General features: G+C 36.0%; 3 protein-coding genes across 11 annotated transcripts; 2 read left to right on the plus strand and 1 right to left on the minus strand.

Moving 5' to 3' along the window:
* The first annotated feature begins 6868 nt into the window (after positions 1-6868).
* LOC137713248 (peroxisomal membrane protein PEX14) lies at positions 6869-11778 on the plus strand. 8 transcript variants are annotated; one of them, XM_068452538.2, is made up of 14 exons: positions 6869-7218; positions 7342-7384; positions 7772-8013; positions 8099-8120; positions 8211-8404; positions 8545-8734; positions 8887-8976; positions 9137-9207; positions 9336-9378; positions 9474-9535; positions 10133-10177; positions 10267-10335; positions 10848-11389; positions 11524-11778. In XM_068452538.2, exons 2-13 carry the CDS (start codon positions 7360-7362, stop codon positions 11346-11348), a joined length of 1554 nt encoding a protein of 517 aa, XP_068308639.2. In that variant the 5' UTR covers positions 6869-7218; positions 7342-7359; the 3' UTR covers positions 11349-11389; positions 11524-11778. The 8 variants fall into 8 exon arrangements, with proteins under 8 accessions (XP_068308639.2, XP_088540208.1, XP_088540207.1 ...); XM_088684082.1 differs by having other exon boundaries at positions 7011-7218; positions 7775-8013; XM_068452537.2 differs by having other exon boundaries at positions 7049-7218; positions 8208-8404.
* Positions 11779-13708: 1930 nt separating this feature from the next.
* Positions 13709-18141, plus strand: LOC137713455 (1-deoxy-D-xylulose 5-phosphate reductoisomerase, chloroplastic). 2 transcript variants are annotated; one of them, XM_068452750.2, is made up of 12 exons: positions 13709-14020; positions 14405-14586; positions 14858-14944; positions 15146-15271; positions 15353-15415; positions 15675-15824; positions 16033-16100; positions 16501-16612; positions 16703-16807; positions 16931-17052; positions 17387-17533; positions 17715-18141. In XM_068452750.2, the coding sequence occupies exons 1-12, from the start codon at positions 13924-13926 to the stop codon at positions 17872-17874; spliced, it is 1419 nt and encodes a 472-aa protein (XP_068308851.2). In that variant the 5' UTR covers positions 13709-13923; the 3' UTR covers positions 17875-18141. The 2 variants fall into 2 exon arrangements, with proteins under 2 accessions (XP_068308851.2, XP_068308852.2); XM_068452751.2 differs by having other exon boundaries at positions 13709-14014.
* A 5652-nt stretch (positions 18142-23793) lies between these two features.
* LOC137713821 (uncharacterized) lies at positions 23794-25054 on the minus strand. The gene has a single exon (XM_068453177.2). The coding sequence runs from the start codon at positions 24932-24934 to the stop codon at positions 24017-24019; it is 918 nt and encodes a 305-aa protein (XP_068309278.2). The 5' UTR covers positions 24935-25054; the 3' UTR covers positions 23794-24016.
* Between the last annotated feature and the right edge of the window lie 1890 nt (positions 25055-26944).

The raw sequence follows: 26944 nt of genomic DNA on the forward strand, positions 1-26944 counted from the left end.
AAGGTCCCCTCTCGGAAAATAGCTGTTGGATGGGTTTGAATTGCCATCCCCACAACATGTAAATAATTGATCTTTTGATGATGTAAAAAGTTGCTTTCCTTTTGCCTACTTGAAAGTTGAAAGTCACTTCGATTTCAACAACAAAATCATTGGATTGAAAACTAGTACTTAGTATAAATTTGTCTTGTATACATTGTATTCACTTTCTAAAGAAGGTTTGTTTTTAGAATCTAATTTGTATCTAGGAATATTTCTTGATTCTTCTTCCTTAATTATTTATTGCTTTCATGCATCTTTAATGAAACCTTGTACTTATGATAATTCAATCGAATGAGTTAGTAATTGATTTATCTAAACCTAGTAGAGAACGATAAACTCATCAGTATAACAAGTACACTGCAAATGCATTCTGAGTATCAATTTGTAAGTACGAAAATCCTTTGTCGAAAAAGAAGTGATATTGTGGCTATATTTATAGTATAACTTGGGCATCTCTTGAGTAAATCATCTGTGGAATCTAAACGCAGAAAAAGCTCTATTGCAAAACGCCGATGAACAAGCTGGAAAGCACTAGCTCGTCACCTTTAAGCCTTCACTTCATCACTAATCTATATGTATCATGATCGTGTGGTCCAAAAAATCCAAATTCTCATGTTTTTAAGATTTTATCAAAAGTTAAAAAACGCTACCCATAATCTGCAGTGTCTGGTGAAAGAAGTATTAATTGGCACAAGCTGCAAATGATTAACGAATGCAGAGATATCAAGCACCTGCATGCCTTTCAAGTCTCTCAAAAGCTGCAACGAATATGTATATAGGGAAAGAGAGTAGGCTTTGTAATCGAATCTCTGTACTCCCCTCCCCTACCAATTTTTTTTTTTTTTTTTTTTTTGAAGAACCCCTCCCCTACCAATTAGTCACGACTCACAAAGTGCATCATGCATGCAAAGACTTTGCTACCTACGAGAAACAGGAGCGTACGTGTATCAGTATGACTAAAGTATTCGTTTTCTTTTAGTCGCATGAGAGCTGATATCATCTGTCTTCACCGCTAACCCAACTAGTTCTAAACAAAAGTATTCTATTTATTCGAAACTGATGCAACTTTGAAACATATTATAATTTTTTGCGAATACTTGAAGAACATGTTTACTTAAATATAAATGGGAGAAGGAACCGAAGAACCAAGAAAATAGATGAAGAAACGAAAGCGAATCGGATCAATCAAGTCCCCCTTAGTTAAACTGATTTCAGATTTTTAGGTATTTGATTATGGATTTTAAGAAGAAACTCACACTTTTTCGAAAAGTTAAGAAGTAGAATAATTTCATACTCATTTTCAATAAACGCAAAAACTTAAAAATTAAGATATTTTAAATTCCAATTTAAGTAAACATTCCAAAGTATTTGTTTGGTTGGTTCTTAACTGATAAGAAACTTGTGGTATTGGCTTCGAAAGAGAGATGGTTTTTGGTCGGATGCTTAGTGGCAATACAACAAGACATGTGTGACATGCTCCAAGATGCAAACGAAGATTCTAGTTTCAAGCAGTCCATGCCAATTTTGTATTATCTCACATGTCCTTAAAAATTAAGATATTTTAAATTCCAATTTAAGTAAACATTCCAAAGTATTTGTTTGGTTGGTTCTTAACTGATAAGAAACTTGTGGTATTGGCTTCGAAAGAGAGATGGTTTTTGGTCGGATGTTTAGTGGCAATACAACAAGACATGTGTGACATGCTCCAAGATGCAAACGAAGATTCTAGTTTCAAGCAGTCCATGCCAATTTTGTATTATCTCACATGTCCTTTCAAGGATTAATTGGTTTCTCTCTTTCTTGTTCGGTTAGGTTTGGTATAATTTAGAACTCATTTATAATCAAACAACATAAGATGATAAACGGTTTGATTTTCTAACTACATAGTGCAAGTTGTGTTTTTTTTTTCTTCTTAAATAGAGAAAGATTAGACGAGATTAGTTTTTCGGCAATGATCGCGTGTGAGATACATACCCTCCGCCAAAAGAGTGAGGACAATTACTCAGAAACTCCTCGCCCTTCCTTTCTCCACCAATTTTATTGATAATAAATGAAAGTAAACGAAAAAAGTACATTCGGGAGGACTATGCCAATACCCACAAAGATCAATAAAAACGGTAACAAGAACATAACGAAATGTCACGACTATGAGCAGATGCTACCAAATCTAAAATCGTAGACCACCGATAATAAAGATAACTATCTATTCCAAAAGAAGCTTATGTTTAATGATGTGATGTGTAGTTATCATATTGATAGGATTTTTACCACAAGCGCAAAAAGGGTTAAAAATACCTAAAATACTTGCAAGAGAAACAAGGTTATTGTAGTATAATTGGCTCAAGCAAAGTCGTTCTCCACAGAGATTAATTTAAAAAGATTAAAGAGAAATCAATTCTCAACTAATTAATTAAAACAAGGGTTTTGAAAAAGGTGATGTAATGACCTAAATTAAGAAAAAACGAATTTAATTAAAAAGATTACTTAAAAATTGCAACTTTAAAGAAGGAGAAAGAAACAATTTTTAGAATTCAAAGTGAGAAAGTACTAGGGTTCTACAATCTCCCTAACAATCCTATGTAGTTCTTCTAATTACTTATGAATTACTCATGCATATTTTGAAGGTTAGGTTATCCTACAGTATATCGTACTTGGAACCTCCAACATAGAATGTATATCTAACATGCAACCTGTCCGTGGTGTCCAGATCGAATGTGAACATGCAAGACTCGTTAAGTTTTGTGAAAACCCTTTGAACAACCATATAACCCTTAAGACGTGTCGTCCATCCTAAAAAGTTACACATATTAACCACAAGAGCCTTAGTCAATTTTAGGGACAGCACTCCACCAAAATTGTATCAAATTACTTTTCTAAATATCCTAATGATCACGAATCACTAAGAAAATTAGATAGTTTTAACCGGTGATTAACAACTCAAAACTTGCATGCATAAATTGATAAGCAAATTTAAAAGAGACTACATATTCTTGCTAAGGATCATGGCCTCACCTTAGCAAAAAGAATTAGTTACGCATATTCTTAATAAAAATCAGAAGGTCTTTATTGAAATAGAAAAAGATTGAAAACACATTGAAAGTATAAGTTTTGAAATCTCTAAGCTTTGCCCCAAATCTTCTCTCCAAAAATTGCATAAAAAGAAAACCTAGGGCTGGCCAAAAAAATAACTTATTTATACTACTCTAATTAAATCCTCTAGTCAAAGGTCTTAGAATAAGACTATGAAACTAAATAAATTGAAATAAATTAAGAAACATAATTCTAAATTAACTTGGAAATTCGCTCAAAATCCTTCACAATCACGTTTTGGACCCATATCAGCTCCAAAACTGGCCTAAAATAGTTGGAATTAAAGCTTGGGCTATTCTGAACACTTCACCAGAAGGCCACAAACCCATATGAGATCATCTTGGGCTTCAAAGACTGCATATAAGCCCAAAAACATCACTTTTCAGCAACACGCACTGCTTCTTTATTTAATCGCCAGAAAATAACCGCTTGGTAGAAGTTTCTGAAATTTTGATATGAGCACGGAAAGAGACACATGAACGTCCTTCAATTTGAATCACTCCGAAATTCATCCGTTTGATCATGTTTTGCTCCAGAGGAAGTTCAATGTCCTATGTTGAAAATATAAAGCAAACTATCAAAATTCTACCAAAATAATTACCAAAATATACTAAAAATGAGGTAAAATATATAATATGAAATTGACTCATCACATATCATTTAACTTTGACAGTAACATTACTGGCCCAATCAATACTTGGCGTTATTAGCATCGGTTGATTGTTGTTATGTATTTTCAACGGTTAATTAATGGACAATAATTCAAAATTTAGTGGCCACATTCATGTTGAAATTAAGTATTTGGTCAAGGAAAAGTTGTAAAACATACCCCATTTCTAATACAATTCACTTATATAAACAAGGACAAGGAAGAGAGAATACCATCAATATTTCCAAATGGCTTTACGATGATAGTCCATTTTTTTTGGAGTCGAAAAGACTTATAGAGGTATTTCAATATCTCTTTGGCTACCATTGTTCACTAGTGTCAGAAATCAAACTCAGAACGCGTCGTGTGAAATATGAACTTAAAATTCATCCCTAACCACTAAATCACCCCTTGTTCGTTTATCTCTCATCGCACCAGTTTACGCAACATAGTTTTGTCATCCATAGGGAAGGGCACATGCCATATGCTTCGTCAAGTAAAATACATGTTTCTTGATTTATTTTTTCAGACACACTTGGATTTCTAATAAATGTATTTCTATCGAAAGCATAAGTGCTTTATGTGAAGACAGTGGTTCCTACAAAGGCTATCCTGGGGGTCCTCGGTTATGACTAAACAATATAATGTTCAAAGGTATCAAATAAAAAAAGGCCTATGTTTTATGGGAAAGCTTCCATCTTACGTAGTTTTTAATGGTACGAAGCATGGGCAGTTATAATTAAAACTACATAAATCTAGTAATGGTGAAGGTTCATTTGGGAGAATAGAGTTTGTTGGGTTATTTGATTTTAGGTAGCTGTTTTGTTACTGCTATGGTTTTGAAGTTTCTGTGGGATAATCGGAGAAAGAAGAGGAGTAAGAACGGAAGTGAAACGAAGGTAGAGGTTGTGGGACCGAATATTAATGTTACGGAGCATGAAAATGAAATCTCATTTTATGACATGATATACACTTAACAAGTTATCATAATTATTAAGGAAAAATGTTGATCAACGGGTCAAAATTGATCAATAATCAAGGTTCATTTGCCGGGGTTAGCTAGATGCAATCAATAAATTGATTGCTCAAGTCATCCCAAATTCCCGATGCACCACATCCTCTGCTCACTTATCATTTCCATCACTTAAAAAAAAAAAAAACAAAAAACGTCTCCAATCAAAGGGAGCAACTTACATAAAATAAGGTAATATAGAATCAATAGAAAAGAAAGAATCGGAATTGATCGATATATTTCTCGTAACAAACGAAAAGGAAACCAAAGACAAAACATAAATCGTGGATCAATTAAGCCTTTTCTGAGACTATGTTTCAGTCTAATAATACATTTACGTGTGAAGAAAAACTTGCACATAAAAATACATAATTAGACCTGAACACTATAAGATAACAAACCAATTTCATGTATGTCATTCTCCCGATCAAGACTTAGTGTTATAATCTATGTGTGGTAAACATTACGTGCCAATTTAACGTCACACATGGAAAAATTAATCGATCAATGCCAAGAAGGATGTGTGAGAGACTTTCTCATAGGTGTGTGAGTGCTTCCAATTCTGTCAACTCGCTCTACCACCAGCCCTAGCAGTGGCCAGGGTTGGGGGCATCCTTTTTTCTTCTTCTTCTTTTGTCTCTCTCTTCCCTTCTCTGTGGGACTGGCTTTCTCCATGTTTTCTGATCCGTTTTTCTTAATAATCCATCCCCTACGACTTCTGATCTAACCTTTCACCAATCTCAATCCGAAAGTCCCACTTCCAACCTTCTTTTTTCTTGTTCTCCCTCAAGTTTTTCCACCTCCATGACTCTAATCCAGCCATTTTCTAACTTTTCCATTTGCTTATGTCCTCTATCGTTCTCACACATGTCCGATTCTGCAACCATATCTTCCACCCATGTTTTGCGGCTTTCTCAGAAGGTGTGTAGAGCTTCGGCTCATATGGTGTACACACCACCACCTTCCAATTGTATGCCATTTTCGGCTTTGTTGCTGGGAGAAAGTTCTTTCCCTCTGGCTTCTTTCTTTGATGGCTACAGTTTCAATTTGTGTGGTGCTTGTGGTGCTTGGTGGAGGAAGATGGAGCCTTCTTCCTTGGGGCTGTGTTTGGTGAGATCTCTGGCATAGGATGTTGGATTGTGGCCGGCGGCAGGTTCTTCGACGGTGGCGAAGGAAACTACTCTTTTAGGGTTTTTTTGTTTTGGGCTCTTCTCTCAGGTTGGGCTTTTGTTTAGTGTTTGGGGTTCACATTTTGTATTGTGTTTACAGTGTATTTGGGCCCCTTTGTATGTACTTGTACTCTCTTGGTAATGAAAATTACCTTTGACCAAAAAAATAAAAACCTTTGGGCTTGGACCAAGAGTTTTGGCCCTGCTTTCACATTGCGGGTCCAAACGAGTTCAGCCCATAATCCAAAACCAAACAACCAGCGCATACGCCCACAAAGCACCACAGCCGATTGAAAAAAAAAAAAAAAATGTCGCAAACTGTTGAGAGTCTGAAATTTTATTCGAACCCTACTTATGCATCTCTACACCCAACTTATAAATTTTCTTCACCGAACTTCCAATTTTGCCCTTAATTAATAGCAGATAAAATTTAGATTAGACCTAAAACCCACAAACATCAAAAAAGTTTTTTATTCTTATCTCTACACCCTTTTCATACATTCTGGTGAACCTAGCACAAGAGCTGGCGACAATTCCCCGACATTTTTGACAGCCACCGACCCACCATACCTCTCCACTGTGATCATAGAGTAAATCAAGCTTGGGGATGGGAAGCATTTGTGCAAGAAGAGCTAAACCTGCTGCTAGCTAGTGCTAAATTTCACATATCAAACAGCAAAGGAAGATTCATAAAGGCTAGCTATGGTGATGATGATGATTATATTGAATAGAATAAGAAGATCTTGACTCTAGACAAGAACTTTTCTCCGCAAATACTCTTCGTCTGAGGTCCTTGAAAAACAAGGGTGAGATTGAAGTTAAGCATATTTATGAACAAGAGTTATTGAATCCCAAAAACTGAAGGAAATTCAAGAAACAAACGAAAAGGAAAAAGAGGTGAAGGGGAATGGTGACCATCGACAACGTCGGTGAAAGTGTAACCAGCGTCTGAGTTGAGTTTCCATGAATAAATGGATGAGTGTAGAGATAAAAATAGTGTTTTGTTGCTCGGGGTTTTGGGTTTTAATATAATTTTTTATTACATATTTAAGGGCAAATTTGGAAATATGATAGATAACTTTTATAAGCTGGGGATAGAGATACAACTTACGGGTTTGAATAAAATTTCGCTTCAAAGTTTCAGACATTTTGTCTTCCTTTTGAAAATCAATTTTAATAAATAATAAAAGCAAGCTGCCTTGGGATGAGCAAAAGCCCACCTTAGCCTTCTGCTGACATCACTATTTCCATCGTCTCCTGTAAGTTATTTCTTGATCAGAATTTCACAATTTTAATGGTGAATTAAAAGCGTTTTTAATCAGTTGTTGCTGTTTTCTTTTACCATTTTTTTTCACTTTTTCTTGTAATTTTGAGTGATTCAGTTGGAGGAGAAGGTCACTATGGCGGACAAAGAGCAGAACCCAGGTGCCATCTCTCTCTCTCTCTCTCTCTCTCTCTCTCTCTATATATATTATTTTCTCAAATTTTGTTTCTTTTTTACTTTAATTTTATTGTTTCAGTATTGTTCATATAGTTGCTGAGGAAGTTATGCAATTGAAAATTAAATGAACAATTTGAATATATTATCAGTTATGTTAATTATTGTTAATTTTTAAAATTTTACTGAATAATTTGCTGGTGGAATTCAGTTCGTGGTGGTATTGATTGAATAAAACCAGGAGAGTTGTTTTTATGATTATAATTTAATGAGTTGAATAAATTTATGGTCTATGAAAGAAATCATGGTTCTTGCAAAATTAGTTACGGTCTAATTTGTGTGAAAATAATAATTGTGGTTGTTAACTTGAGCAGCAGGGATTGCTCAACCCACAACTGAGGGTCAGCAGGATGCTGGGGATGAGCCCCCCAGGCAAAGCTCTACACCGTCGGTGTTTGTGAATTCCGAACCAATGAGGGAGGAACAAGTGCAAAATGCTGTTAAATTCCTTTCGCACCCGAAAGTTAGGGGCTCTCCTGTTGTTTACAGACGGTCTTTTCTCGAGAAGAAGGGGCTCACAAAAGAAGAGATTGACGAAGCGTTTCGGCGTGTGCCTGTAAGTGAATTGATCATTCGTATTCAAGCTAATTGTTAAGTCTCAATGTTTTTCGTGTTTGACGTTGTCTGTTTGCAAATTGAAGGACCCACCTTCAGGAAATCAAGGTAACACCGTCACAAAAACCTGATATTTTTTATTTGACCTGAGTTTGTCAATTGTTTATGTAACTTTGGTTTTATATTTTCTTGTAGCAGATGGACAGGTGAAGACATCGTCAAATGTTCAGGCACAAAATACAACTCAAACTTTGCAGCCTTCCGCCGCTGCTCCCACTAAAGCAATTTCCCCTGTGGGTACATTAACTGGGTACAGATTTCGCTGGTCTCATGCCATTGTTGCTGTAGGAGTACTGACACTTTCTGGTTGTGGAGCAGCTGTACTAATTAAGGTATTCGTACTCAACCTTCTACAATCATGACGTGTTAATTTTGTACATCATGTTATATTGCTTTTATATGCTTCTTGGCACAGTGTCTCATAAAACTTCTGTCGCCCGATTGCTGTCTAATAACACGTTCCTTGTTTTAGAAATCTCTTATTCCTAGATTGAAGGCTTGGATACGTAAGGTTGTACTGGAAGATGAGAATGATGTTAAGAATAAAGTTGACTCGAAACCAAGTTTGGCAGAAGAAGCTGCGGCAGCTGCTAAAACAGCCGCAGCCGCAGCATCAGATGTGGCAAAAGTAAGCCAGGAAATGCTGAATTCTAAGACTGAAGGTGCGATTGTGATCCTCTTGTACCAATCATCTTTTAACCTATTTCTATCTTGATTGAATTTATTTTTTGTTATCATTATTGTTTCGATTTTCCCTTCTTTATACTGATGAGTATCACCTTTTCACAATTGCTGCGGTTTATACTTGGGCCAGAGAGGAAATACTTCGTGGAACTCATGAGTTTGTTAGATGTGCAAGTGCAAGAAATGAAGTCAATGAGTAATTCCATACGGAAATTGGAAGGTACAGGAAATACTTTATTTGTTCAATCAAGTGGCTATAATTGATTTCTCCCCAAAAAATAGTCACATCATCATTTGTTTGCAATCACAAACTTCTTGTTTACAAAATTGGAATTTGATGATGATTATTTGATTATCCCATCTTTCTGCCTAACCATCAGGAGAAACAAAAGCCTCGAGAACCTCTCTTGTTGATCATGAAGACAATCGCATCGCTATCACAAATTCAAAGGTCAGCTGACAGTAGCACAAATTTGATATTCTTATTGAAATGGGAAAGCCTTAGATAATATGATATCCAGATCTATCCAACAGAAGGTTTTTTTTTTATAACTTTTTTACCATATATCTGTTTTACAGCAACAGTATGTGAATGGCAAGGCAGAGTATGACGTGCGCTCAGGTTATTATTTTCTAATCAGTTGTCAAATTTCTAATTGTTTAATCTTTCTAACGTATATTGATTTCTGCTTCGTATTGTTACAATTTTCTGGACAGTGCAATCTTCCTCAGCTGCTGCATCTATGGAACCAGCACCTCATCCAAAGTCTTACATGGATGTAAGTAAATTTTATGGCCTTTTCATTGCTCGGAAATGTTTTTAAAAGAAGTAGTGTCTATTATTGAGAGCTTTTCTTTTATCGTATAAAACCCGTTTAATGTTTAAGGGATGCAGTGTTCTTAGAACATATAAAGTTGATGTGGTTAAATAAGCTGGCACAAAATACTATGTTATCTCTCAATTTGAGTTTGGATAGTCATCCAGGGACAGTCATTAGATGCAAAGAGCTCGTTTATGGGGATTTATTACTAAGAGTAGCCAAATTTAAGGTAAATTTAAGGTAAGGTAAGAATTTGTTACTAAGAGTAGCCAAATTTAAGGTAAGAATGGATGAATCGTAGATGATTCAGGAGGCCTAAAAGATTATAAGTTGTCGAGGTTGAAAATTATCTTTCATGCACTTTGAAATTATCTAACCTGTTGCTTGTCTGGTAGTCTTTATCATTCCATCTGCAAATTGAGTTTGCAGATTATTCATGCAGTCGTTGTAAGTTTATATTTGATCTTATGTTTGGTCATGTCTATGGCCCCATGGTATTATCACTTACGTGATAACTTCTTGACCGCTTATTTAACTTTTACTATAATATTGCAGATCATGGCCATGGTACAAAAAGGGGAGAAACCTCCCAATGTCAAAGTAATCTCTCGCTTTTTTTTTTTTATCAAAATCATTTCTTTCTTTTCTTGCTTAAATGCTAATTGTTCTTCGTTCTGGATGATGTGCAGGACATTGATGATTTTCCCCTGAACCCTAATCAGCAACTATCAAATCCTCGCTTGGTACCTAGGGCTAAGGTATTGCTTTTGAGAGCTTTTCACCTTCCCCTCTTTCTCCTTTCAGTAAAAGGAAACAGAAACGGTTATGGACTAACATAGATTCATTGAGTGCATTAAGCAATTTAGCTATAGAAAATAATAGTCTCCACCACCAAGGCCAGTTATTTAAAATTGGGCTACCAACTTTTGGTTTCCCCGGTTGGTTAAAGCTAGGATTCGAAATTGACTCGCTCCTGATTAGGAAACTGTTTTTTTTTTTTTTTTTTTTTTTTTTTTGTCAAAGATTAGGAGACATTGTTGGATCATTTACAGCATGTCTTTCAAAATCTGGATTCTGGACAAAAAGAAAATGGTTTCGTTTCATCATTCCTAAATATTATCATGGAATGTTACCAGAATTGGTTGTAAGCTTTATGAAATTATAGAGAGATTTATTCGACTCTTTTAAAAGTTTTACTAAGTGTAATAAAAATTCAGTTTTCATGCTTTGATACATGGAGATGATTGGTACTATATGTTTTCTTGGGTAGCCTTGGGAAGTTGGTCAGGCCCAAAACAACCCGAGCCAAGTGCTTCAATCTCAAGTAAGCAGTAGTTTGAATTCCAGCATTCAGGACAATGGGCTCAATTATCAGTCAAACGGTGACAGTACAGTGTCATGGTGGCAGCAGCAGCAGAAAAATTCCAGAATCACCGAGATAGAAAGTGAAGTCAATGGAGGGTCATATGGTGTACGAACTAGTGAGCAACCAGTTCAGCGTACATGGGTTCCTCCCCAGCCACCCCCTGTTGCAATGGCAGTAGCAGCTGAAGCTATCCGACGGCCAAAACCATCAGTGCAGAAAGAACAGCTGGGTAACGATCTGCCCATTGCACGCCCATCAGAAGCGACCAATGGCCCATCAGAAGCGGCGGATGAGTTGCAGAGGGTAACAAAAATAGCTGAATCTGGAGGTGAATCGAAGCAAATCAATGGAAGTTCACCGCTGAACTCGACTACTGAGATACAAGAAGAGGAAGTGAGCTATTAGTAGTAATGAGTTCATTTCATTGAACACCTTAATCATCTCAGGTACTGTATATCTACGTCCGTTATGTAAAATTGCTCAAGAAATACATGTATATTTCTGTTCTTGAACATCCGTATTCACGAAGCCATCAGCTTCATTTCGTTAATGTTATATTGACACTGCATTTCTGGTGCAGATTTCTCCTTCGGAAACCTACCTGAAAATCTTTCAAAAGTTAACTCAAGAGTTACAATAGTAATATGTGCATGGATGAGATGAGAGAGCAGAAGATGTTGACGTATAAAATAAGTTGCCCAAAGGCTGAACCTAAAGTGCTTTTTCCAAAAGCTGTATTTTAGGCTTTGGTGGTGGTTACTCTTCTGATAAATTTGTTTATTGAATATTATAAATAAATAAATAATGTGCATGTTGGTGGTTATTTGCATTCAAACCTGCTCAATCCGAATCCCGGTTGGTGATGCTTTTTTAAAAATCACTTTTGCTCATAAACACTTTCAACGGTTTTAGTTTTGATTCTATTCCCATACTAAACTGCACCGTATTGTGTCCACCCCACATCAAACAACTTGATCATAGATATCACTCGGATATGTATGCATGTTAACGTACCTTTTGAGTTAATATCTTGTATAAATGTACTGTGCAAAGAAATACGTGTGTTTAGACAGGAGTTACGAAATTATCACCATATGAAATTTGTGAAACGCGCGTTTTGGTCACATGGAAACTAAGGAGCCTTCGAAAAACTTGAAGTGGAGTTTGTAGAGTTGGACACTTCTGGCCGTCCATTTGTTATTGATAATTTATTTAGAGTCTTTTATCTAAAATAATCTTTTAAATTAGCATAACTGCTCAATGTGGTTTTTGATAATGAAAATCGATGGAAGTGGTATATAAGTTTGTTTATTGTAAATCATTTTGATTGAATATTGACAAATTATTCAAAGAAAGACCAAAATAATGTACGATTAACAAACTCATAAACCACTTCTATTGATTTTCTCTTCATGATTTTTGGTGGGTCTAGCTTTTTTATGGTAGTTGCCAACTTTCTGTGGAATTCTAACAAAGAAAATTTGGTATTAATTTCAATTGTACACGCATGAAATAGCACTATATACCCCTCAGTGCCCTCACCATTATGATCACCACTCACCAACATCTCTCATCTTGTACACCTATACACATCCTAGAAATGAAAACTAGTGTAGCCTCGTTTGATAATTATTTCGCATTTTAAAATTATTTTGTGTTTAGTTTTTTGTTTTTTTTGATAAAGAGAGATATGTTTAAACAAGATGGATTTGAACTTTGCCGAATCTGAATATTTGTAATCACGTTTATCTTGAACATAGTGACTAATATAAAAACTTATTGCGGGTAGTAGGATCCAATAAGCATTTAGTAACTTGTTTAACTTCTTGTGATAAGGCATCTACTTTAACCTCAATACTTCAGATACCTTAATCCTTTTGACCTAACAAGAAAATAAAGGGAAAATGGGATCAACTCAAGTCAGCTATTTCGAATGAGGATTCTCGCCGGATCCTCTTTGTGAGGATTCCGGGGATCCTCAAATTACATATTTTCATCGTACATCGTACGGTAAAAAATTATTGTAATTTTTTTATTTAAAATTAAATATAAACAGTACCCGAAGAAAACTAGCTACATGATATACGATAAACAAATGTGATTACAGAATCTCCGGGCACCTCACAAAGAGGATCCGTCCAGGATCCTCTGTCATCTATTTCTACCCTTTAAAGTTTGGACTGGCCCTACACTTAACAATTTCTCTTCTTTTTCAATTTCATCGTAGAGAAATCGTGTATGAATAAAGAGAAATGTTAATGACACTTTCTATGGATTTTCTGTCACTTCATATTTTAACGTGTATAAATATTGTGTTAAAAACATGAAGTGACAAAAAGTTCATAAAAAAATTCCGTTTTTAAGAGTCTTCTTAGTATTTCACAAATCTAGCACAGTAATAAACACAAAAATAGAAAGGTTTTGATAAGCCTTCCATTTCAAATACAAGAGAATACAAACTACAATTATACAAAGCAACAATTCCCTCCTCGGAATCCACATGAAATGTTTTGGATGGATTATAGAGGAATATCATCAAATGTTGTAAACAGCATACTCCCAAGTCCCCATCCTATCCAAATTATATGCTAACTTCCAAACGGCGTCGTATGCTAAATGAAGGATCAAATTTTCCCACGAAAATGGTAATTACAGTCCACCAGAAGAGGCTGATTCCGTTGTCGTCCCCATCCTACACATCGTCCTTATTCATCTGTCAACGCCTCACTTCCCATGTTTTGATTATTTATTTGTTTTATTTTTTACTAATATTGTTAATTCAAAATAATTTATTAGGAAAGAAAGAAACCCAATTTACTATTATTAGAAAACCCACTACAAATTTGACTATAAAGCTCTGCAATTTCCAGCACCACAGAAAAATTGGCTCAGAGGGTTCTCTTCTTTTTGTTCATTTATCTCAAAGATTATTGCTTTTTGTTGATTTGGATCCAAAAAGTTTGAGTTTTGATTGGATTGGATGGCTCTCAATTTGTTATCTCCAGCTGAAATCAAAGCCATCTCTTTCTTGGATTCCACCAAGTCCAGCTGCCACCTCCCCAAGCTTCCTGGTAGCAGTTACTGTGCTTCTCTTGCTTTCAATTTTCTGTTTGGTTCCCGAGAAAACTAGCAAGATGGAGACTTTTTTCTTTTTCTGGCTTTCCAGAGTGCGTGCTGGCATTACTGCTCAAATGGGTCATTGTGATTCTGTGATTGTAAAGTGATGAGGTCCATCTGCTTTTTTGTAAAATTAAAAGTTCATATGATGGAGTGGATATATGTGCTTTTTTCTTTAAATTTTACTTGCATGAGCTCTGAATTTTGATGATGTAGTCACTGATATAATTATAATTTTGTTATTATTTAGCGTTAGTTTCTTGATTAATGTTGTTTTAAGGGTATACCATTTTGTTTGTTAATGTTGTTTCAGTATTCATGATGTTTTGTTTGTTGAAACATAGGGGGGTTTGCTTTGAGGAGGAGAGATTGCGGAACTGTAATTGGGAGAAGAGTTCAATGCTCGGCTGCACAGACACCTCCTCCAGCTTGGCCTGGACGTGCCGCGGCGGAGACAAGCCGCAGGACTTGGGACGGTCCCAAGCCTATTTCGATCGTTGGATCTACCGGTTCCATTGGAACCCAGGTATCGAAAAGATTGTTTCTTTTCTTCTAAAATTGTTTATTGGAGATTAAGGATACTAATATACTAGTAAGACCTGTATGGAGTTGTTAACAGAATTAAATTGATAGAAGGTTGGAAGATCAAATATTGAAATAATATGATTTACTTCATTTGTGGGAGTTGTATCTTGCTGTATAAGCATCACTTGAATCAGAGCTGTTTTTCTTTCTTAAAGGAACAAATTTTGGGAATCACTTTAGTTGATTATGATCGGATTCTGTTGTTTATACAGACATTAGACATAGTGGCGGAGAACCCAGATAAATTCAGAATTGTGGCGCTGGCAGCTGGTTCAAATGTAACTCTTCTTGTGGATCAGGTAATCCATTTGATAAATAACAGTTCCTAGAACTTAAAAGGATTGTTCATCCCAACTTACGGGTAAGTATTGAATTTCGAGTAGACACCCCACAAATTCACCCTGATATTATAGCTACCAACTCTAGTAAATTGGGGTTCTGGATTGATATTTCTTATCTACGTAGCTTGGGGTTGAGAATCCATTTTTTGCATTGTACAGGTGAGGAGATTCAAGCCCCAGCTTGTTGCTGTTAGAAATGAATCACTAGTTAATGAACTTAAAGAGGCCTTGGCTGATTTTGATGAAAAGCCCGAGATTATTCCGGGCGAGCAAGGAGTTGTTGAGGTAGCCTAGCATCTAATTGCCCTTGGTTGATGAATTTTGTTTTGTTCATCTTGAAGGAATTGCTCATATTTCTCTTCTCAGGTTGCCCGCCACCCAGATGCAGTCACAGTAGTTACAGGAATTGTAGGCTGTGCAGGACTGAAGGTAATTGCTTTGTCATTGAAGTTATAAGGGTCAAAATTTTTTTTGAAAAGAAGCTATACGTATAACTTTTGAAATACATAATTTAGGAACTGAAAGACAAGGGAAGGTTGACGGGATAGCAAAGTTGGCTAACAAATTATAATGACTGATGATTTATAACGAAATTGAACAAATGTATTTTCAGAAAAGAAAACAGTATTTGACTTACAAATGAATATAAATTAGGAGACCTAATTCTCGTGTTACTTTTTTATCTTAGCCTACAGTGGCTGCAATAGAAGCAGGGAAAGACATAGCGTTAGCCAATAAAGAGACCCTGATTGCTGGAGGTCCTTTTGTTCTTCCTCTTGCTCACAAGCATAATGTGAAAATTCTTCCTGCTGATTCAGAACATTCTGCGATTTTTCAGGTACGAAATGTTTATTCATCTTGATAGCTAAAAATCTGTCAGATAATTTATGTACTAATAATGGATATATCTGTTACATACATTATTATGTTTGTATTACAAAGCATTATTACATTACGTGATGCACTTTATTTTAATGCTTGCCAGATCATTTTATATTGGTGACTATTATGTCATAGTGAAGCTTCATGAATTATCCTTTTTTCAGTGTATCCAAGGCTTGCCAGAGGGTGCACTTCGGCGTATCATTTTGACAGCGTCCGGTGGGTCATTCAGGTATGAAATCATAATCTGAGTTGGAATATGAAAGCTGAGTAGGGATATTCAACTTTCTTACTTAGAATATATAGAAAGGGGTTACCTATCAATGTTAGCAGGAATTTATCATTTTCCTCAATTATTTTATTTGATCTTGCCCATATTTTTTGCTTTTTCTCTAAAAGTTTTTCTTGAAAGAAAAAGCATTTAAATAAGAAATACTAAAACATAATTCAATCATCAATTTCACATAGGATGTTCCTGTATTCAATTTCAAGTTCACTTTTAACAGTGATTTACTTTTGTTGTAACATCTTTCTGAACGATTTAGTTTCAGTCATTAGTGACTATGCGAAATTAAAAGAAGTTAAAGTTGCATAGGGAGGATATTGACAATTTCTCACTCCGATACTGACAGGGATTGGCCTGTTGAGAAGTTGAAAGAAGTTAAAGTTGCTGATGCTCTGAAGCATCCAAACTGGAATATGGGAAAGAAGATTACCGTTGATTCTGCTACTCTTTTCAATAAGGTTTGTTATCGTCTGTGCTCATGTTGAAGCCGTTTATATGGAAGGCACCATATTAGAGCTGAATATTAAGTTCTTTGTACTCATTGACAGGGTCTCGAAGTCATTGAAGCTCATTACTTGTTCGGAGCTGAATATGATGATATCGAGATTGTGATTCATCCGCAGTCCATTATACATTCAATGATTGAAACGCAGGTTCAGCTACTGAACATTTGTCTGTAGTTTTGGCATGCTAATTTTGTGTTTTAAATGTTTCTTTAGTTTGTAAAAACACTGCAAACTCATGTATTTTTTGGATTTCTGTGATGTTCTTCTCAGGATTCATCTGTTCTGGCACAACTGGGATGGCCTGATATGCGCTTGCCAATCCTCTACACCATGTCCTGGCCAGAGAGAATCTACTGCTCTGAAGTAACGTGGCCTCGTCTTGATCTTTGCAAGTAATGAACCCTTTCCTTATTTTATTTCATGGGGCTCCAGCTTGTGTCCTTCATTTTCTTTTCATTTATGGTAACGTAGAATTTTCTAAATGTTCCTCCTGATAACTAAGTTATGTTATATGAATAAGCATGCATTTCTGACTCTAAAGCTGGGTAACTATGTCAAATATTGTCGGAACTTCTAATGATTCAATGGTGGTTTCGTCTATTGTGAATCCTGAATGTTTAATTTAGTTTATAAGATGCCCATTATGTTGCTGAAATCTACTACAATCATAACGCTGCCTTCTTCGAGAAACTGTCACAGATTGACTAGAAACTAATATTGATGCAGGCTTGGTTCTTTAACCTTTAAAGCTCCTGACAATGTGAAATACCCATCCATGGACCTTGCCTATGCTGCTGGACGGGCCGGTGGCACCATGACTGGAGTACTTAGTGCGGCAAATGAAAAGGCTGTGGAGATGTTTATCAGTGAAAAGTATGTGCTCTTTATTCATTCTCCCTTGATAGAAAATGTTAACTTTCAAACTTTGACAACAATTATGGTCACCTCAGCAGTTTTAACTGCCCGAGCTGTGAAATTGCAAATCTTCTCGCTGGTGTGCAAGTTTTCGTCATACGAAATTCTCTGCTAATAGAAAAGTTTTCCTGTTTTGCAGAATCAGTTATCTTGATATTTTCAAGGTTGTTGAGCTAACATGTGCTAAGCATCGGGCAGAATTAGTGGCCTCGCCTTCCCTCGAGGAAATCATACATTACGATTTATGGGCACGAGATTATGCAGCTGATTTGCAAAGCTCAATTCCTGTTTTTGCATGATCAGTTAGCCTGTCCTTGTTGGCCAGCATACCAACCGATGCTATGATCGGAGAGTCAGTCGGTACGTTGAATCTCCCAAGATTTTGCAAGCTTGTGGGCGGGGGAGTGAACGGAAATGCGTTCCCCCCTTAAATAGGTTCTAAATGTATGAATACATTATCCCTCTGAAGAAAAGTCCTACTGTGGACGGTAAATTTCGAAACACAGAAACAAGAACTATTGAAAACCCGATCTGTAGTGAAATTGTACATTGTTTGCCCCTTTTGATTCTCTGTTCTCAGTCCTTGTTAGACGAACTTGCAAAAAGTAGGCCATTTTCTCTCCTTTTGGGAGTGTTGCTACCGCAACGTGAACCAAGTTCCAAGCTCCAACCTCAATAAAAAAAATGGTTGACTTCTGTGTTGGGCTGGGGAAGAAATTTGACAAACCCCAAACTAGCCACCCCAAACCAGAAAGGGCCGAAAAGCCTAAAAACAAGGCTGACAGTCTGACTAGAGTTCTGACCAAGTATGAACGCATACTCAATTCGAACACCTAAAATTGCCATTATTCTGGCCCAATGAGTGGCTTCATTTCACTTCAAGGATCGACTACTCCATCTAAGTAGAAGACACCATTGTAGATATTTGAACCTGGTGCATGTTCATTCCATATAAAAACTCTACATTGTAAGCGTTAAAAAATACGAGCCTCTTTTGAAGGACTTACATACACATAGTTCGCCTTCTTGGTGGTGTTGAGAGTTGTCCATCATCGATGAGGGATAAGGTTTGCTATGTGCTTATATAGTCTTGGGCTACTCCCCATATTGCCAATTAGTTTTATGGTGGAACCCCAATTTCATCATGGTATCAGAGCAGGTTGTCCTCGTGTGAAGCCAAACGGCCACACGCGCTCCAATATTTGCTATGTGCTTATATGGTTTTGGATTACTCCCCATATTACCAATTGGTTTTACGGTGAAACACCAATTTCATCAGGTGGTATCTCAAATCAATGACACGAAAAGAAAAAAAAAACATACAAATGATAGTGGATTATTAGATAGCTAGAGATGGCGATGCATGTAAGAAGGGTTGGTGTAGTTGACAACCTTGCCCTCTCCACTCTCCATTCATCGTTTTCAACTGAAGTTGAAATATCCAATAATCTCCTCCTCCTCCTCCTCCTCCTCCAACTCCTCCTCCACACATGCATCCAAAGATTGGAAAACTGTGAAAACTGCGCAATCAAATCAGAACAAACAAAATGCCACAGAACACGGGTGCTTTGTCCAAATGTCTCCATCAAAATTCCAACGATTCCCATTACTAATCTCCGTAGTCTTTATAATGAGATGAAGAAAGCGGGGTTGTCTCCAAAAGTGTTTAGAGATTAAGAGAGTCATTGAGGAGTTCAACAAAATTGTGGTTCATTGGAGCCTTACAATTCGAAATGTTGTTATCGTAAGGAAGTGATCGTTGTATGATGGAAGACAAGTGCTAATCAACTATAAACACTGTCGTTGATATAAATTTGTCTTAGAGATAAAATGTTCAACATTAAAATATTCTGCGTCCGAAGGTGAAATAAAATCAAATACTAATGATTTTTACGAGAGTGAATAAGATAGCTGCCATTACCAATTGTCATGCTAATTGACACATCGCCATGATTGATGGTTCCTCCACTTGTACATGATATTACTGGGGAAACAGTGTTATCAAACAATAATTAATGGCAATTTCCTTCAAGGTTACAATTCTTCGTCTCAGAAATATCTTCAGTAGTGTGTAATATTGAATGATATGAGAATAAATAACTAAGATTAAACATAGAAAATTTAAATAGTTGTGGAAAACAAATCTTACAGCTATATCATATTGAATGATAGGTATCACTAAAACCACACCAATTTTAACATTTTTTTATAGACAGTTGCATGTCATTGTTCATATAAGTGTATGTATCATGTACGATATAAAATTAATTGGCAATATGAAAAGTAATGCAATCTACTTATAAGCTCGTGTAATGTTCTTTTTTCCATTAATATGAGATTTATTCTCAATATTCATCCTCAGGTGTGACAAATTTGCAAGTCAAATACGTGGACAGTACAAATGGGGTAATGTGGAGTATGTGTGGTCGTTGGACTTCACATGTAAGACAACCTGCTTTGATATCATGAAGAAAGTTAAGGTTCACTATAAAATCATTGGCAATATAAGTAGTAGCCTAATTATTTATAAGCACATACAAAGTCCATTATTTTTCTTTATGTGGGATTCATAATCTCAACACGTGCTGATGAAGATGGATGCTAAAATGTGGATAATAATGTGGGCATGAAAGAGAAGGTGGTCTGCCATTTTAAGAGGATGAAAAGGAAAATGCTAATTTAAGCGGATTCTTGTTGAACAATGAACATGGCCAGCTCCTGTTCATTCTTTAAGGAATCTTACCCACTCTATAAAATTACACATCCCCAACCAAATAGACAGGTACCACATAACATTACTGCACACATTAAATGTATATACAACTTCGGACGAACCCTATTTTTCTAATAAAGATGTTGTTTTAGAGTTTCGTTTAATACGTCAGACTGTATAATTCCTTACTAAATAGTATTAATTCTGGTACCATGCACAAAATTGTTCCCTTATGCCTTCGTTTTCATAGCCAAGACTATAATGTATAATTCTAATCGTATTGTGATGATTACATTATCCTTTAAACTGTCAAATGTCACAATCCACTGTACTATAATGTATTATTTTAGTGGTGTGTTGACTATTATCTTTCATATTGTCAAACGTTACAATGAAGCGAACTAAGAATCTAGATACATAGGATTGTATTAAATGACTCATTGCACTATATTTTCTTGGTTAGTTTTAAATAAACTTTATAAATTGCAATTGTAAAGAATAACCTTTTTCATAGTTATTTTTAAATAAATTTTTTAGTGATCTGGCACAATGCAAAAATCAAAGAGGAGGATGGAAGGGGGTATAAGATTCCCTCCGGATAGGCTGTAGAAATCTCAGTGGGCACCCCATATTTTTTGGGTCATGCCCAATCAATTCCACATAGAGACCTCATCTCCTCTCCATCCTTCCCAGCCTCCCCTCCATCAGATTGAAACCCATTATGGATTTCTGTGTCTGAAGCTCGAGGACCAAGAGATCTAGAGAGTTCAAGAAAGAGAAAGAAAGATTTGGGCTATTCTAGTTTTTGAATTTTTGTGAAGTGAGTCAGTAGAATAGGCTAATGAGGATCGTATAATTGAATTTAAGTGGTTTAGATTTCTCGATCTGCAGGATCTAGACACAAAAATCCAGAATGGGTCTCAATCTGATGGAGGGGAGGCTGGGGAGGATGGAGGGGAGAATAGGTCTCAATGTGGAATTGATTGGGCATGACCCAAAAAATACGGGGTGCCCACTGAGATTTCTACAGCCTTTGGCATTGTATGCCCTAAAAGAAGTAAAAGGAGAGGATGTGAAAGTAGCAGCCATTGGCTAGTACCCCACAGCTTGCAGTGGCACTGGCAAAATCAGGAGAGATTTTTCAGTGTGACCGTCACATGAGATGGTACATCACGTGTTCTTATATAAATGGTGGATTATGTGTGTTAAAAGGTTAATAACTTAAAAATTAAAATTTTCCATCATTTGCATAAAAACATGTGATGTACCATCTGTATTCCCGTCACAACTAAAAATTTCTCCAAAAGCAGATGGCCACCTTCCCTTCTCTGCTAGCTTCTCCCTCCCTTCCTTTCATTATTTGATCTATTATCTCTTCGTTATGGGGATATGTACAAGAAGAAGCTACATAAATTTCATCAGAGATGTGACCAATTATCTTTTGAATTTGTTTATATTTGGCAGAGGGAGCAATAAAACTCTAACTAGCTATTGGTATATTGATATTTTTCTTCAAATTTCACAACAATAATAAAACATTAGGATCACAAATACAATGAGTTGAAGTAAAATAAAATAGAGATGAACTTATCTGTAGAATAAGATAAAAGGTTGGCGGTGAAGAACTCATAATTGTCTTATACTCTTTACAATTTAAATTCTCTTGCTAGTGGATAAGGTTTAGCATTGGAATAAGACGTGTATTGTGAGAGCATGGACGATTCTTCTATAGTTACTAGGATATCTCTCAATCAAGCTTATTTTTAATTGAGAGATACTCATAATCACAATTATATATTTTATGTTCTACCAGAATAAGTCATACTACATAGGGACTACGTAATTGGTTAATCAGAGTTAATATTATTATTCTAACCATATTATGATTGCAAGATCACTTGAAGTCACTTAAATAATAAGTTACTCGAAAATCAAGTAATCTGATTGATAAGTCAACTATACTCATATTAACTTTTACAAACTATTCATCCTCTCAGTTCTCACACCAAAGGCAGAAAACAAAAGAGAAAACAAAAGAATCTGCTTTTACACTTTCTCAGTGTTTTAGTTTTAGAGGAGCTTTTTGCAGCTGGATAATTGGCTCTGAGAAAATAGCAAAATGGTGCATAAGATGAAAGACCCAGGACCAAATGGTACCACAATGGGACACAAAAATATTGCTGCCTTGTGAAATTCACAGTCATCCCACCTTTAATTTGCTTTTTCCACCTGATATTTCTCTGTAATTGCTTTTTTGGGTCCCATTTAAAAAAACTTTAACTAAAGAGTCACCGTATTGGCTGTATGTATCAGCCAGCAGCCACATCCAATTCTATGAGAGCTTTATGAGAAAGAAGTTCTTCGTTCATTATGACTTGTGAGAACATATACTAATGGAGAAGACACCATATGCTAGAAGTTAAGGGTTTTGTTAGGGACAATGTACGTGGTCGGGTGACTAGCAGCCGTTAATCTGTATGAAATTTACTGTGATAATCTTTTCTGGTCGATGTTTAATAATTACTTATGCACAAATAGGCGACTATCCTTAACTTTGAACGCAAAATACATATTGTAGTTGCGCATTCAAAAAACTAGACCTACTACAAGGTATTTCTTCCTTGATAGCATGTGTAATGTTGAACAAGAATATAAAGTAAATACGAGATAATATAAAAAAATAAAATAAAAGTATGGGAGTGAAGGGTAACGTTAGAGAAACAATTTATTTAAATCATATGATATGATTGTTGATGATTGAATTATTATTTAAATGTTGATTAACGTGTTTATTTACTATATATGACACATCAAATGGTTTACAAATGTGATCTGAAAAATTGGTCTAGCCAGCATTAATCAAAAGTGAAATATCAAGGTGTGATGCCACATGACATGTGTGATTATGTAATTTGGTATATCAATACAAGGCTTGTGGATCTAATTTGCAATTGAATCATTTTCTCTTTCCAGTTTTTGATATTGACTTTGTAACTTTTAGAAATGTATAATAAATTTGGTTTTTGAAATTTCAATAGCCGAATTTCATCTTTCCATCTTCCCCTTTACTTGCAAGACAAATTCAAACTTGACGAAGTTCTATTAACAGTCTTAAATTATATTTTGCGTAACTAAATTCAACTAAATATCATTTACGAACTAAACAAATGAGAACTTTCAATTTCAGGATTTTTATCACAGTTGATCTTGAAATTGGACCGTTCGATCAAAATAGTTTTAAAAATAGAAAATATATCCATCTAGTCTCTGAAATTAAACCTGTAAAATCAGTTTGATCTAATTTCATAGACCAATAGTGATATTAAAATTAAAAAAATAAAAAAAACCTTAAATTTATTGAAAGATTATAGGAAAGGACAAATCCCTAAATGACTTTTTGGCAATACCGCGTGAGATCCATACAGCAAAAAGTTGTCACAAATCAGAAAAATATTCATTTCCATGGATGAACAAAAATACAAATAGAAATATCAACACCAGAATATAATATTAACTCAAGATATATTATATATTTTCATTAATTACACAAAGTGAAGAAATCCCATATTAAATTAGTTAACCCCAACTATTAACTAATCGTAAGTTCTCTCAAAAAAAAAAAAAACTAAAAGAAAATGAGAAAATACTCACACAAAAAAAAAAAAATATATATATATATATATATCAAAACTAAGGGGAAATTAAATAATTTTCAATTACTTGATCACTCAAAATGGATGCAAATTCCTGCTAAGCCCATTCACATTCGAGAAAAACCCCACAAAGTCCTGCCTGTACGGCAGAAAAGACCGTCGTTTATCCCCTTCCTCCGCGGTCTTGCTCCTTACGACATAACGCTCTCCATTCTCCGACACGCCGCCGCCGCCGTCGACTCTTTTCCGCGTGACGTTATCTCCCTTGTTGTTTTCGGCTGTCTTGGTCGACGAGGGAGCCAAAAAGGCGAAAGTGTCCTTGCCTTCGCTGCTGCTCCGGTAAAGAAGGTTCCTAAACTTCCACCGCTTCGAGGAAGAACCGGCGGAGCTGCTCTTATTGCAGCCGCGCTGCCCAGGCGACGGTTTCGGGGGGGCCCACACGCAGTAAGTGTCAGGTGGCAGGTTCTCGAGGTCGTCGGCCTCGGATGACGAGCAGGACGGCGTTTCGCGCTCGTCTTCGTTCATGAGCATTCTGAGCGGCGGACGACGTTGTTTCGGCTTCTTAACGGCGTCATCCACATTCCCGTTAGCATTTTTAGACGCAACGACGTCGTTGTGAGGTAATAATAAGCCTTGGTTGAAGAGAGGGTAGGCGGTGGGTTTGATTTGACCGTTGGAGAAAATCTCGTCGGCTGAGACGGGCGACGTGTGCGGCTCTCCTCCGCTGCTGACAAAAGAAAACTCAAACTCCTCCTCTTCCTCCTCCTTGTCTTTCTGTACGTCGTCGTCTCTGGTTTGTTGACAGTGGTGGAGTTTTTCTTCTTCCTGGTGATCGTATAGAGTTTCCCAGTCGGACTCGTCGGTGAGTTGGTGGTCTTGGTGGGAGAACTCGTCGACGACTCGGGCGGCGATCTGGGCTAGTCTGTCGGAGGAAGAGTGGGTGTTGAAGCTGGGGGAGAGCGAGATCAACGGACCTGCGGCAGCAGCCTGCATTATTATCAATCTGGTAGAGCGCTCGGAGAGAGGAAAGATGAAGGGAGGGAAAGAGGGAGGGGTTGGTTGGGAATGAAATGGATTTGGGACTTCATAAATAACATTGTGTGAGTGGTTGCGAAAAATTGGCTTCAAATTTTCTATTTTATTATGTGTAATAATAACAATTCTAATAATATTAATGAAAAACTTGAACAGTAATCCTTACTTTTTGCTAGGGTAAATTATTTACAATAATTAAGCACCATAGGACGGCCAGGATTAAGGACAAAATTTAGGTCCGCATTCCACACAATACTTTCTGGATTTGATTCCTAGCGCTAGTGATCACACGATGGTGGCAAATGAGAGACTGAAGTGCATCTGTGAGTCATTCCGGGCCTCGAAATGATGGACTACCGTAGTAAAACCACTAGCTGATCCCCTTTTTGAGAAAAAAAAAATATTTACAATAATTTGGAAAGGGAAAAGTTTCGAACCGTACACGCATGAGGAAAAACATAACACTCTATCCACTAAGATATTGAACCTCGTGCTATCTAACTTAAGTACTTAGTTTAATGCAAATTTAGATCTAGTCACTTTACTTTGATAGAGCAAATGTATTTGAGTTCAATTTTTACACGCATTACAAATTAGTTAACGTAAAATATAGCTTGCACTATAATGTTTAAGTTAACGTAAATTATCTCAAATCGACAATAAGTGATTGAAAGCTTTTGTCCATTCAGGTATAAGAAAAATATTTGAATATGTGATAAATCTGCAGTGGAACGAAGCTGAAAATAAAAGATAAATTATGGATTTTTGTTTATTCGTAAGAAAAAAGAAAATGTATGAATATTATTTGTAGAAGCTGACCGGTGCTACTTGACATGTGTGAAGTTCAGGTGTTCACACGTGTATGGAGATCTCTTGAGAAGCGGTTTGAAGCTTAAGAAAACAAAACCAAAAAAATAAAATTTTGGCGGGTTGTTGAATCATCTTACTTATATTATGATTATAATTATTGTTGACAAAATAAACTTAATTTATATATGCGTGTATATGTTTTCCTTTCGTTCCAATGTTAGGATATCTACAAACTGTTTTTACATAGCCATGTGCGGTAGCATACATACAAGAAAAGAGATACGGTAATCAGTGATGGATTCATGATTTTTTTTTGTTGAGAAGGGCGAGGTATAAGAGTTTCATGTGGTGTTTTTGCTTAAGTTTTCTCGTTGGTGGGTAGGTATAAGAGTTTCATGTGGTGTTTTTGCTTAAGTTTTCGTGTTAAAAAGGACCCGCGCCATCCTATCTTGCTTAGCTGCTTGGTAGGAAAAATTTGATACAGTTCGGGGACTTTTCGAAATATGTTGCCCACTATTGGCCACAACATAATGAGGTTAGCCACAATTAAGTATCAGAATCATGAACATATATAATCATCAGATCTGTGTATGTTAAATTTAAAATTTTCAATAACGTCCAAGTGAATAAAAATACCAAAATACCATTCACACTTTGAAAGGGATTAACCAATTTGAACTTTCGGTATTTGCCTGAGCAAGAATATCTGAGGGTGACTCATGCCCTGTGATCATTAATTGTAAAAGAGAAAGACAAACAAATTTGATTAATCTAAACCACCAGCAAGTTCTTTTGATGAGGACCACAGACTTATTTGAGAAGCGTTTTTAAATGATTGAGAACATTTTTAAGAAAATGATTTTAAGAAGCACTTCTGGATTTATTTGTATTTTTATTAAAAATTGATTCCTAACACATTTTCATTAAAAGCATTTTCAACCATTTAAAAACATTTTTCAAACGAGTCTTCAACCCACCAAATTGTTACTTCTAGATCAAATATATATTTGAAAATTCTTTGGGATGATAGAAGGAAATTGAGGGACTGTGCAAGCTGTGATGTGGATATCAAAACCTTGATTTGGAAAGATATCAAACTTTTTCTCCAACCTGTGAGAATAAGACAACCCTTTTTTTATATAAAACTATTATCTTTTG

Source organism: Pyrus communis, chromosome 14, assembly GCF_041283825.1.
Source record: "Pyrus communis isolate YQ-2024b chromosome 14, ASM4128382v1, whole genome shotgun sequence".
Taxonomy (NCBI): Eukaryota; Viridiplantae; Streptophyta; class Magnoliopsida; order Rosales; family Rosaceae; genus Pyrus; species Pyrus communis.

What these genes read in the sequence shown, in the direction of transcription:
- LOC137713248 (XM_088684079.1), top strand. Translation starts at nt 7,360, where the DNA reads ATGGCGGACAAAGAGCAGAACCCAG. An exon ending in TTCCATACGGAAATTGGAAG is followed by an intron (nt 8,977 to 9,136) that starts GTACAGGAAATA and finishes CCTAACCATCAG; the next exon opens with GAGAAACAAAAGCCTCGAGA. An exon ending in GCTTGGTACCTAGGGCTAAG is followed by an intron (nt 10,336 to 10,847) that starts GTATTGCTTTTG and finishes TTTCTTGGGTAG; the next exon opens with CCTTGGGAAGTTGGTCAGGC.
- LOC137713455 (XM_068452750.2), top strand. Translation starts at nt 13,924, where the DNA reads ATGGCTCTCAATTTGTTATCTCCAGCTGAAATCAAAGCCATCTCTTTC. An exon ending in TAACTCTTCTTGTGGATCAG is followed by an intron (nt 14,945 to 15,145) that starts GTAATCCATTTG and finishes TGCATTGTACAG; the next exon opens with GTGAGGAGATTCAAGCCCCA. An exon ending in ATTCAATGATTGAAACGCAG is followed by an intron (nt 16,808 to 16,930) that starts GTTCAGCTACTG and finishes TGTTCTTCTCAG; the next exon opens with GATTCATCTGTTCTGGCACA.
- LOC137713821 (XM_068453177.2), bottom strand. Translation starts at nt 24,934, where the DNA reads ATGCAGGCTGCTGCCGCAGGTCCGTTGATCTCGCTCTCCCCCAGCTTC.